Raw genomic sequence first — 13,079 nt, 5'->3', positions numbered from 1 at the left:
TATCCCTCGTCATGTTACAGCCTATAATGTAGCCCATATATCCCTCGTCATGTTACAGCCAGGTCTGTAATGTAGCCCATATATCCCTTGTCATGTTACAGCCAGGTCTGTAATGTAGCCCATATATCCCTCGTCATGTTACAGCCTGTAATGTAGCCCATATAACCCTCGTCATGTTACAGCCTGTAATGTAGCCCATATATCCCTCGTCATGTTACTGCCAGGTCTGTAATGTAACCCATATATCCCTCGTCATGTTACAGCCTGTAATATATCCCATATATCCCTCGTCATGTTACAGCCTGTAATGTAGCCCATATATCCCTCGTCATGTTACAGCCTGTAATGTAGCCCATATAACCCTCGTCATGTTACAGCCTGTAATGTAGCCCATATATCCCTCGTCATGTTACTGCCAGGTCTGTAATGTAACCCATATATCCCTCGTCATGTTACAGCCTGTAATATATCCCATATATCGCTCGTCATGTTACAGCCTGTAATGTAGCCCATATATTTCTCGTCATGTTACAGCCAGTAATGTAATGTAGCCCATATATCCCTAGTCATGTTACAGCCAGTTCTGTAATGTAGTCCATATATCCCTCGATGTTGCAGCCAGGTCTATAATGTAGCCCATAAGCCCATATATCCCTCGTCATGTTACAGCCGGTTCTGTAATGTAGCCCATATATCCCTCGTCATGTTACAGCCAGGTCTGTAATGTAGCCCATATATCCCTCGTCATGTTACAGCTTGTAATGTAGCCCATATATCCCTCATGTTACAGCCAGTTCTGTAATGTAGCCCATATATCCCTCGTCATGTTACAGCCTGTAATGTAGCCCATATAACCCTCGTCATGTTCCAGCCTGTAATGTAGCCCATATATCCCTCGTCATGTTACAGCCAGGTCTGTAATGTAACCCATATATCCCTCGTCATGTTACAGCCTGTAATATATCCCATATATCCCTCGTCATGTTACAGCCTGTAATGTAGCCCATATATTTCTCGTCATGTTACAGCCAGTAATGTAGCCCATATATCCCTAGTCATGTTACAGCCAGTTCTGTAATGTAGCCCATATATCCCTAGTCATGTTACAGCCAGTTCTGTAATGTAGTCCATATATCCCTCGATGTTACAGCCAGGTCTATAATGTAGCCCATATATCCCTCGTCATGTTACAGCCTGTAATGTAGCCCATATATCCCTCATCATGTTACAGCCAGTAATGTAATGTAGCCCTTATATCCCTCGTCATGTTACAGCCTGTAATGTAATGTAGCCCATATATCCCTCGTCATGTTACAGCCAGTAATGTAATGTAGCCCATATATCCCTCGTCATGTTACAGGCTGTAATGTAGCCCATATATCCCTCGTCATGTTACAGCTTGTAATGTAATGTAGCCCTTATATCCCTCGTAATATTTCAGCCTGTAATGTAATGTAGCCCATATATCCCTCGTCATGTTACAGCCTATAATGTAGCCCATATATCCCTCGTCATGTTACAGCCTGTAATATAATGTAGCCCATATATCCCTCGTCATGTTACAGCATGTAATGTAATGTAGCCCATATATCCCTTGTCATGTTACAGCCTGTAATGTAATGTAGCCCATATATCCGTCGTCATTTTACAGCCTGTAATGTAGCCCATATATCCCTCGTCATGTTACAGCTTGTGATGTAATGTAGCCCATATAACCCTCGTCATGTTACAGCCTGTAATGTAATATATCCCTCATCATGTTTCAGCCTGTAATGTAATGTAGCCCATATATCCCTCGTCATGTTACAGCCTGTAATGTAGCCCATATATCCCTCGTCATGTTACAGCATGTAATGTAGCCCATATATCCCTCGTCATGTTTCAGCCTGTAATGTAATGTAGCCCATATATCCCTCGTCATTTTTCAGCCTGTAATGTAATGTAGCCCATATAACCCTCATCATGTTCCAGCCTGTAATGTAATGTAGCCCATATAACCCTCATCATGTTCCAGCCTGTAATGTAATGTAGCCCATATATCCGTCGTCATGTTACAGCCTGTAATGTAATGTAACCCATATAACCCTCGTCATGTTCCAGCCTGTAATGTAATGTAGCCCATATATCCCTCGTCATGTTCCAGCCTGTAATGTAATGTAGCCCATATATCCGTCGTCATGTTACAGCCTGTAATGTAGCCCATATATCCGTCGTCATGTTACAGTCTGTAATGTAGCCCATATATCCCTCGTCATGTTACAGCCTGTAATGTAGCCCATATATCACTCATCATGTTACAGCCAGTAATGTAATGTAGCCCTTATATACCTCGTCATGTTACAGCCTGTAATGTAATGTAGCCCATATATCCCTCGTCATGTTACAGCCAGTAATGTAATGTAGCCCATATATCCCTCGTCATGTTACAGGCTGTAATGTAGGCCATATATCCCTCGTCATGTTACAGCCTGTAATGTAGCCCAAATATCCCTCGTAATATTTCAGCCTGTAATGTAATGTAGCCCATATATCCCTCGTCATGTTACAGCCTATAATGTAGCCCTTATATCCCTCGTCATGTTACAGCCTATAATGTAGCCCATATATCCCTCGTCTTGTTACAGCCTGTAATGTAATGTAGCCCATATATCCCTCGTCATGTTACAGCCTATAATGTAGCCCATATATCCCTCGTCATGTTACAGCCTGTAATGTAATGTAGCCCATATATCCCTCGTCATGTTACAGCCAGGTCTGTAATGTAGCCCATATATCCCTCGTCATGTTACAGCCAGGTCTGTAATGTAGCCCATATATCCCTTGTCATGTTACAGCCAGGTCTGTAATGTAGCCCTTATATCCCTCGTCATGTTACAGCCTGTAATGTAGCCCATATAACCCTCGTCATGTTACAGCCTGTAATGTAGCCCATATATCCCTCGTCATGTTACTGCCAGGTCTGTAATGTAACCCATATATCCCTCGTCATGTTACAGCCTGTAATATTTCCCATATATCCCTCGTCATGTTACAGCCTGTAATGTAGCCCATATATTTCTCGTCATGTTACAGCCAGTAATGTAATATATCCCATATATCCCTCGTCATGTTACAGCCTGTAATGTAGCCCATATATTTCTCGTCATGTTACAGCCAGTTCTGTAATGAAGTCCATATATCCCTCGATGTTACAGCCAGGTCTATAATGTAGCACATATATCCCTCGTCATGTTACAGCCAGTTCTGTAATGTAGCCCATATATCCGTCGTCATGTTACAGCCTGTAATGTAATGTAGCCCATATATCCCTCGTCATTTTTCAGCCTGTAATGTAATGTAGCCCATATATCCCTCGTCATGTTCCAGCCTGTAATGTAATGTAGCCCATATATCCGTCGTCATGTTACAGTCTGTAATGTAGCCCATATATCCCTCGTCATGTTACAGCCTGTAATGTAGCCCATATATCCCTCATCATGTTACAGCCTGTAATGTAGCCCATATATCCCTCATCATGTTACAGCCAGTAATGTAATGTAGCCCTTATATCCCTCGTCATGTTACAGCCTGTAATGTAATGTAGCCCATATATCCCTCGTCATGTTACAGCCAGTAATGTAATGTAGCCCATATATCCCTCGTCATGTTACAGCCTGTAATGTAATGTAGCCCTTATATCCCTCGTAATATTTCAGCCTGTAATGTAATGTAGCACATATATCCCTCGTCATGTTACAGCCTATAATGTAGCCCATATATCCCTCGTCATGTTACAGCCTGTAATATAATGTAGCCCATATATCCCTCGTCTTGTTACAGCCTGTAATGTAATGTAGCCCATATATCCCTCGTCATGTTACAGCCTGTAATGTAGCCCATATATCCCTCATCATGTTACAGCCTGTAATGTAATGTAGCCCTTATATCCCTCGTCATGTTACAGCCTGTAATGTAATGTAGCCCATATATCCCTCGTCATGTTACAGCCAGTAATGTAATGTAGCCCATATATCCCTCGTCATGTTACAGGCTGTAATGTAGCCCAGATATCCCTCGTCATGTTACAGCCTGTAATATATCCCATATATCCCTCGTCATGTTACAGCCTGTAATGTAATGTAGCCCATATATCCCTCGTAATATTTCAGCCTGTAATGTAATGTAGCCCATATATCCCTCGTCATGTTACAGCCTATAATGTAGCCCATATATCCCTCGTCATGTTACAGCCTGTAATATAATGTAGCCCATATATCCCTCGTCTTGTTACAGCCTGTAATGTAATGTAGCCCATATATCCCTCGTAATATTTCAGCCTGTAATGTAATGTAGCCCATATATCCCTCGTCATGTTCCAGCCTGTAATGTAGCCCATATATCCGTCGTCATGTTACAATCTGTAATGTAGCCCATATATCCCTTGTCATGTTACAGCCTGTAATGTAGCCCATATATCCCTCATCATGTTACAGCCTGTAATGTAGCCCATATATCCCTCATCATGTTACAGCCAGTAATGTAATGTAGCCCTTATATCCCTCGTCATGTTACAGCCTGTAATGTAATGTAGCCCATATATCCGTCGTCATGTTACAGCCTGTAATGTAGCCCCTATATCCGTCGTCATGTTACAGTCTGTAATGTAGCCCATATATCCCTCGTCATGTTACAGCCTGTAATGTAGCCCATATATCCCTCATCATGTTACAGCCAGTAATGTAATGTAGCCCTTATATCCCTCGTCATGTTACAGCCAGTAATGTAATGTAGCCCATATATCCCTCGTCATGTTACAGGCTGTAATGTAGCCCATATATCCCTCGTCATGTTACAGCCTGTAATGTAATGTAGCCCATATATCCCTCGTAATATTTCTGCCTGTAATGTAATGTAGCCCATATATCCCTCGTCATGTTACAGCCTATAATGTAGCCCATATATCCCTCGTCATGTTACAGCCAGGTCTGTAATGTAGCCCATATATCCCTTGTCATGTTACAGCCAGGTCTGTAATGTAGCCCATATATCCCTCGTCATGTTACAGCCTGTAATGTAGCCCATATAACCCTCGTCATGTTACAGCCTGTAATGTAGCCCATATATCCCTCGTCATGTTACTGCCAGGTCTGTAATGTAACCCATATATCCCTCGTCATGTTACAGCCTGTAATATATCCCATATATCCCTCGTCATGTTACAGCCTGTAATGTAGCCCATATATCCCTCGTCATGTTACAGCCTGTAATGTAGCCCATATAACCCTCGTCATGTTACAGCCTGTAATGTAGCCCATATATCCCTCGTCATGTTACTGCCAGGTCTGTAATGTAACCCATATATCCCTCGTCATGTTACAGCCTGTAATATATCCCATATATCGCTCGTCATGTTACAGCCTGTAATGTAGCCCATATATTTCTCGTCATGTTACAGCCAGTAATGTAATGTAGCCCATATATCCCTAGTCATGTTACAGCCAGTTCTGTAATGTAGTCCATATATCCCTCGATGTTGCAGCCAGGTCTATAATGTAGCCCATAAGCCCATATATCCCTCGTCATGTTACAGCCGGTTCTGTAATGTAGCCCATATATCCCTCGTCATGTTACAGCCAGGTCTGTAATGTAGCCCATATATCCCTCGTCATGTTACAGCTTGTAATGTAGCCCATATATCCCTCATGTTACAGCCAGTTCTGTAATGTAGCCCATATATCCCTCGTCATGTTACAGCCTGTAATGTAGCCCATATAACCCTCGTCATGTTCCAGCCTGTAATGTAGCCCATATATCCCTCGTCATGTTACAGCCAGGTCTGTAATGTAACCCATATATCCCTCGTCATGTTACAGCCTGTAATATATCCCATATATCCCTCGTCATGTTACAGCCTGTAATGTAGCCCATATATTTCTCGTCATGTTACAGCCAGTAATGTAGCCCATATATCCCTAGTCATGTTACAGCCAGTTCTGTAATGTAGCCCATATATCCCTAGTCATGTTACAGCCAGTTCTGTAATGTAGTCCATATATCCCTCGATGTTACAGCCAGGTCTATAATGTAGCCCATATATCCCTCGTCATGTTACAGCCTGTAATGTAGCCCATATATCCCTCATCATGTTACAGCCAGTAATGTAATGTAGCCCTTATATCCCTCGTCATGTTACAGCCTGTAATGTAATGTAGCCCATATATCCCTCGTCATGTTACAGCCAGTAATGTAATGTAGCCCATATATCCCTCGTCATGTTACAGGCTGTAATGTAGCCCATATATCCCTCGTCATGTTACAGCTTGTAATGTAATGTAGCCCTTATATCCCTCGTAATATTTCAGCCTGTAATGTAATGTAGCCCATATATCCCTCGTCATGTTACAGCCTATAATGTAGCCCATATATCCCTCGTCATGTTACAGCCTGTAATATAATGTAGCCCATATATCCCTCGTCATGTTACAGCATGTAATGTAATGTAGCCCATATATCCCTTGTCATGTTACAGCCTGTAATGTAATGTAGCCCATATATCCGTCGTCATTTTACAGCCTGTAATGTAGCCCATATATCCCTCGTCATGTTACAGCTTGTGATGTAATGTAGCCCATATAACCCTCGTCATGTTACAGCCTGTAATGTAATATATCCCTCATCATGTTTCAGCCTGTAATGTAATGTAGCCCATATATCCCTCGTCATGTTACAGCCTGTAATGTAGCCCATATATCCCTCGTCATGTTACAGCATGTAATGTAGCCCATATATCCCTCGTCATGTTTCAGCCTGTAATGTAATGTAGCCCATATATCCCTCGTCATTTTTCAGCCTGTAATGTAATGTAGCCCATATAACCCTCATCATGTTCCAGCCTGTAATGTAATGTAGCCCATATAACCCTCATCATGTTCCAGCCTGTAATGTAATGTAGCCCATATATCCGTCGTCATGTTACAGCCTGTAATGTAATGTAACCCATATAACCCTCGTCATGTTCCAGCCTGTAATGTAATGTAGCCCATATATCCCTCGTCATGTTCCAGCCTGTAATGTAATGTAGCCCATATATCCGTCGTCATGTTACAGCCTGTAATGTAGCCCATATATCCGTCGTCATGTTACAGTCTGTAATGTAGCCCATATATCCCTCGTCATGTTACAGCCTGTAATGTAGCCCATATATCACTCATCATGTTACAGCCAGTAATGTAATGTAGCCCTTATATACCTCGTCATGTTACAGCCTGTAATGTAATGTAGCCCATATATCCCTCGTCATGTTACAGCCAGTAATGTAATGTAGCCCATATATCCCTCGTCATGTTACAGGCTGTAATGTAGGCCATATATCCCTCGTCATGTTACAGCCTGTAATGTAGCCCAAATATCCCTCGTAATATTTCAGCCTGTAATGTAATGTAGCCCATATATCCCTCGTCATGTTACAGCCTATAATGTAGCCCTTATATCCCTCGTCATGTTACAGCCTATAATGTAGCCCATATATCCCTCGTCTTGTTACAGCCTGTAATGTAATGTAGCCCATATATCCCTCGTCATGTTACAGCCTATAATGTAGCCCATATATCCCTCGTCATGTTACAGCCTGTAATGTAATGTAGCCCATATATCCCTCGTCATGTTACAGCCAGGTCTGTAATGTAGCCCATATATCCCTCGTCATGTTACAGCCAGGTCTGTAATGTAGCCCATATATCCCTTGTCATGTTACAGCCAGGTCTGTAATGTAGCCCTTATATCCCTCGTCATGTTACAGCCTGTAATGTAGCCCATATAACCCTCGTCATGTTACAGCCTGTAATGTAGCCCATATATCCCTCGTCATGTTACTGCCAGGTCTGTAATGTAACCCATATATCCCTCGTCATGTTACAGCCTGTAATATTTCCCATATATCCCTCGTCATGTTACAGCCTGTAATGTAGCCCATATATTTCTCGTCATGTTACAGCCAGTAATGTAATATATCCCATATATCCCTCGTCATGTTACAGCCTGTAATGTAGCCCATATATTTCTCGTCATGTTACAGCCAGTTCTGTAATGAAGCCCATATATCCCTCGTCATGTTACAGCCGGTTCTGTAATGTAGCCCATATATCCCTCGTCATGTTACAGCTTGTAATGTAGCCCATATATCCCTCATGTTACAGCCAGTTCTGTAATGTAGCCCATATATCCCTCGTCATGTTACAGCCTGTAATGTAGCCCATATAACCCTTGTCATGTTCCAGCCTGTAATGTAGCCCATATATCCCTCGTCATGTTACAGCCAGGTCTGTAATGTAACCCATATATCCCTCGTCATGTTACAGCCTGTAATATATCCCATATATCCCTCGTCATGTCACAGCCTGTAATGTAGCCCATATTTTTCTCGTCATGTTACAGCCAGTAATGTAATGTAGCCCATATATCCCTAGTCATGTTACAGCCAGTTCTGTAATGTAGCCCATATATCCCTAGTCATGTTACAGCCTGGTCTGTAATGTAGCCCATATATACCTCGTCATGTTACAGCCTGTAATGTAATGTAGCCCATATATCCCTCGTCATGTTACAGCCTGTAATGTAATGTAGCCCATATATCCCTCGTCATGTTGCAGCCTGTAATGTAGCCCATATATCCCTTTTCATGTTACAGCCAGTAATGTAATGTTGCCCATATATCCCTCGTCATGTTACAGCCTGTAATGTAGCCCATATATCCCTCGTCATGTTACAGCCTGTAATGTAGCCCTTATATACCTCGTCATGTTACAGCCTGTAATGTAATGTAGCCCATATATCCCTCGTCATGTTACAGCCAGTTCTGTAATGTAGCCCATATATCCCTCGTCATGTTACAGCCAGTAATGTAATGTAGCCCATATAATTCTCGTCATGTTACAGCCTGTAATATAGCCCATATAACCCTCGTCATGTTACAGCCTATAATGTAGCCCATATATCCCTCGTCATGTTACAGCCTGTAATGTAATGTAGCCCATATATCCCTCGTCATGTTACAGCCAGGTCTGTAATGTAGCCCATATAACCATCGTCATGTTACAGCCTATAATGTAATGTAATGTGGTAGACACACTATATAGCAGTAGGACTGCTGGTTATTGTAGATGAGAATTATAGTTGGTTCAGACGATATTTTGGCCGCCATCTGTGCCTTGTTTTTTAATGGCGCATTTCTTAATTATTCTCTTTCTTGATGTGAAGAACATTTTCCAATCCTATGTACAAACTCCTTCACTACTACAGAGCATGAGGACGGGGACGGCCGCTGCCTGTGCAGCTTATACAGGTGTTTTGTGACTGGCATTAATCATACTTTTTCTTTTCTGCTGTTTTGTGTAATACATAATGCCTTGTAGGTATTTTCCTTTGAGTTTAGTTATTATCTGTGTTTTGTTTTCAAATCATGTAGTAATCAGTCCTCCAAATATGTCACTTGTGTAGTCCTGTGTACAGACGTTTGTCTGTGTGTTCACATTTATTCTTTATTTTCTTGTCCTTTAAGTGTTCAGCAAAGACTAAACCTGCAACTACCACACTGTATATTCTATTTTACAAAACAATTAGATAATTTTCCTAATAGGTTTAACAACCAAGTTGTACCTTCCACACAATGACCGCTTGTGCTATAAAGAGCTCTTAATCCAGCTGTTTCTTGTAGAGCAGGCGAGTTCTATCCTAAATATACTTCTGCCATATACTAATAATGCTGACAAACTTCCCTGGTGATACGATGTATTGATATAGAGATCACCAACTCCCACATTCCCATGGCAGGGTTATAACGTATGTATAATGTTACTCTCTCTTGCAGTGTTTTGGGGCAGCCTGGGTTCCCCCCACACTGCACCTTCACTGATACATGGAAATCTTCTGTAGCTTCTCAAGTTTGCTACAATTTTAATATTTTATTATTTTCGATGAAAATTAGAGTATTTGCCACCTCTGAGTTACTTTTCTATGTTTTATTGCACAAGTCCTCTTGAAACTTCCCATAAATCTATCTGACTACCTTGTAGGCATTTCGCCATGTAATTATATCTTTAGGCTATTACATTAGTTGCTGTGGGACTTTGCTCGGCTCTGCTTTCTACGCTGACAGCAGTTTTTCTCTGGAGCAGCTGTGCGTTGTATCCAAGGGCAGTGTCAATAAGCAACTCTGCCTGATATAAAGTCATGGCAAACAGCAGTGAGTTAGAATGAATATCAGGGTATTTAGTAACAAGTTAGGGAATGGCATGTATGAGCAAATACATGAACGTTAAGTAAACCTCTGTAAGAAGAAATGATGTCACGTGTTACTGTATCTCTCCTGAGACATGTATTTGCTTGGCTGTATACCTGATATCTAATGAGGATCACTAGTACATGGACTGAGCGTTCGATGGCGGTGGTCGTCCCTTTGTGAGTGAGGGAGCGGCGTATAGCAGAAGACAAAATACTTAGTGTTTCTTGCTGTATCTGCCCCTGACTTTCACTGATGACATAGGGAGAGGTATTAACTCTGTATTTGCCCCTTGTAGTAGCAGTGGCAGTAGTGGCAGCAGTCACCCCAGTAGTCGGAGCAGCAGTCGGGAGAACAGCGGCAGCGGTAGTGTGGGGGTCCCAATTGCGGTCCCCACTCCATCTCCTCCAAGCGTCTTTCCAGGTACGTCTTCCGGGAAGTGTAGTAAAACCATCACATTATTGATGATGATAAATGATTTCACCCAAACCTGAGGAATGAATGTGGATGGAAGATGCAATGTAATAACCTGGTCCTGTAAGGGTACTCACCTGGGGTCCTGTGTGGTGGGTTGCTGACGCCACTTCTCCTGGTTCCGCACACCGCGCACATATTGCCAGGAGCACGCAGAGTGCGGCAGCCATTGCCGGGCATCCGGTACCCGGCAGCGGTTATTTCTTCTCTTCTATATGAAATCTTAGTGTTAGTGGAATTGTCTTAGAAAGAATCGTTAGTAAATACACTTTGGCTGGTTCCTCTGTCTCTCTCAGGTTCTGCGGTTTCCACTCCTGTTGCCTTTATGAACATTTTGATAACATTTAGAAAACTAGCTATAGCGTGTTTTTGTGGCGTGATTTGTTTTCAGCGCTATCCCTTCGCAGTGTATCTATAATTAAAAGTTTTCATCCTGGGGGGGTTTATAGTAAAAGTGTGCCCTTATTTCCTTATTTGTAGTCTCCTTATTATTTAGTTGTGTGTTCTTATTTACATTCATTCACTGCTCACTCATCACCTCTCCTGCTTCGATAGGAGAATACGTCCTAAATGAACCATGTGATTGTCCTGTTACTTCTGATTGAATTTTCAGAAATGCTCTTATGTTATGGAGGCGGACACCGCGCTGGGCATGTGCCTGCGGGGCATCGCTGTCCCGGTGCTGAGTCCCCCAGCTTTATGGCCTCGGCTGGCAGGAGTATCTGCACTTACTGCCATTAAGTAGAAATAACACTTTGAAAGCTGAATTCCTCCATGCGCTCTCCCCCCCCCCCCCCTTCCCATAAACACAATCTACACAAAGGGGCATCATTCACTTACAAGCCAGCTTAGCCCATTGTGGTGGCTGATTTCTGCTCACATCACCCCTGGCTTCAGCAGGCAAAACACCCGCAGCCACCGGAAGCGGCTCCACCGGCTCTCACGCCCAATGGAAACGGCCTCTATTTATTCCATGAGTCTGTATTGTAATGCAAAGCTATGTATAATGAATTTCACAGTCCTAATCAGAAAATAAAGCAGTTATTACAGTTGATGGACTTCTCTGTAGAAATTTCCATGGCAGACAGTATATTATTTTAATATGCAAATATCATGGGTGCAATTGCTATCCTGTGACAATACTTCACGGAAACAAAGCAGTAAATATGACTGTAATGTCCATGACTTTATAATGTGTCACTGCCTGCGTTACTGTAGTAAGATTGTCTCAGTCTCTACAACACTTGTGCTAACATTCTGCCATACAAGCCCTTTATCATTAATAACATGGGATACGTTTAGCATTAATGTTATATGTAATGTTTACGTTTAGCGTTAATGTTATATGTAATGTTTACGTTTAGCATTAATGCTATATGGTAATGTTTACGTTTAGCATTAATGTTATATGTAATGTTTACATTTAGCATTAATGCTATATGGTAATGTTTACGTTTAGCGTTAATGTTATATGTAATGTTTACGTTTAGCATTAATGCTATATGGTAATGTTTACGTTTAGCATTAATGTTATATGGTAATGTTTACGTTTTGCATTAATGTTATATGGTAATGTTTACGTTTTGCATTAATGTTATATGGTAATGTTTACGTTTAGTAATAATGTTATATGTATTGTTTACGTTTAGCATTAATGTTATATGGTAATGTTTACGTTTTGCATTAATGTTATATGGTAATGTTTACGTTTTGCATTAATGTTATATGGTAATGTTTACGTTTAGTAATAATGTTATATGTAATGTTTACGTTTAGCATTAATGTTATATGGTAATGTTTACGTTTAGCATTAATGTGTTATGGTAATGTTTACGTTTAGCATTAATGTGTTATGGTAATGTTTACGTTTAGCATTAATGTTATATGGAAATGTTTACGTTTAGCTTTAATGTGTTATGGTAATGTTTACGTTTAGTAATAATGTTATATGTAATGTTTACGTTTAGCATTAATGTTATATGTAAATGTTTACGTTTAGCATTAATGTTATATGGAAATGTTTACGTTTAGCATTAATGTGATATGGAAATGTTTACGTTTAGCATTAATGTGTTATGGTAATGTTTACGTTTAGCATTAATGTTATATGGAAATGTTTACGTTTAGCATTAATGTGTTATGGTAATGTTTACGTTTAGCATTAATGTGTTATGGTAATGTTTACGTTTAGCATTAATGTGTTATGGTAATGTTTACGTTTAGCATTAATGTTATATGGTAATGTTTACGTTTAGCATTAATGTGTTATGGTAATGTTTACGTTTAGCATTAATGTGTTATGGTAATGTTTACGTTTAGCATTAATGTGTTATGGTAATGTTTACGTTTA

The 13,079-nt window shown here is 40.9% G+C and overlaps 1 protein-coding gene across 15 annotated transcripts in view; it reads left to right on the top strand.

Moving 5' to 3' along the window:
• Positions 1-13,079, top strand: part of ABI2 (abl interactor 2) — a 250,251-nt gene that overhangs the window by 139,471 nt on the left and 97,701 nt on the right. For all 15 annotated transcript variants that reach the window (XM_088465611.1, XM_088465619.1, XM_088465612.1 and 12 more), the window contains one exon: positions 10,554-10,678. In XM_088465611.1, the coding sequence (XP_088321737.1) occupies positions 10,554-10,678 (125 nt within the window). The remainder of the gene's footprint in view (positions 1-10,553; positions 10,679-13,079) is intronic.

Source organism: Taudactylus pleione, unplaced genomic scaffold (genome assembly GCF_031769625.1).
Source record: "Taudactylus pleione unplaced genomic scaffold, aTauple2 ptg002045l, whole genome shotgun sequence".
In the NCBI taxonomy this organism is placed as follows: domain Eukaryota; kingdom Metazoa; phylum Chordata; class Amphibia; order Anura; family Myobatrachidae; genus Taudactylus; species Taudactylus pleione.
This window is presented reverse-complemented; position numbering and strand designations above follow the sequence as displayed.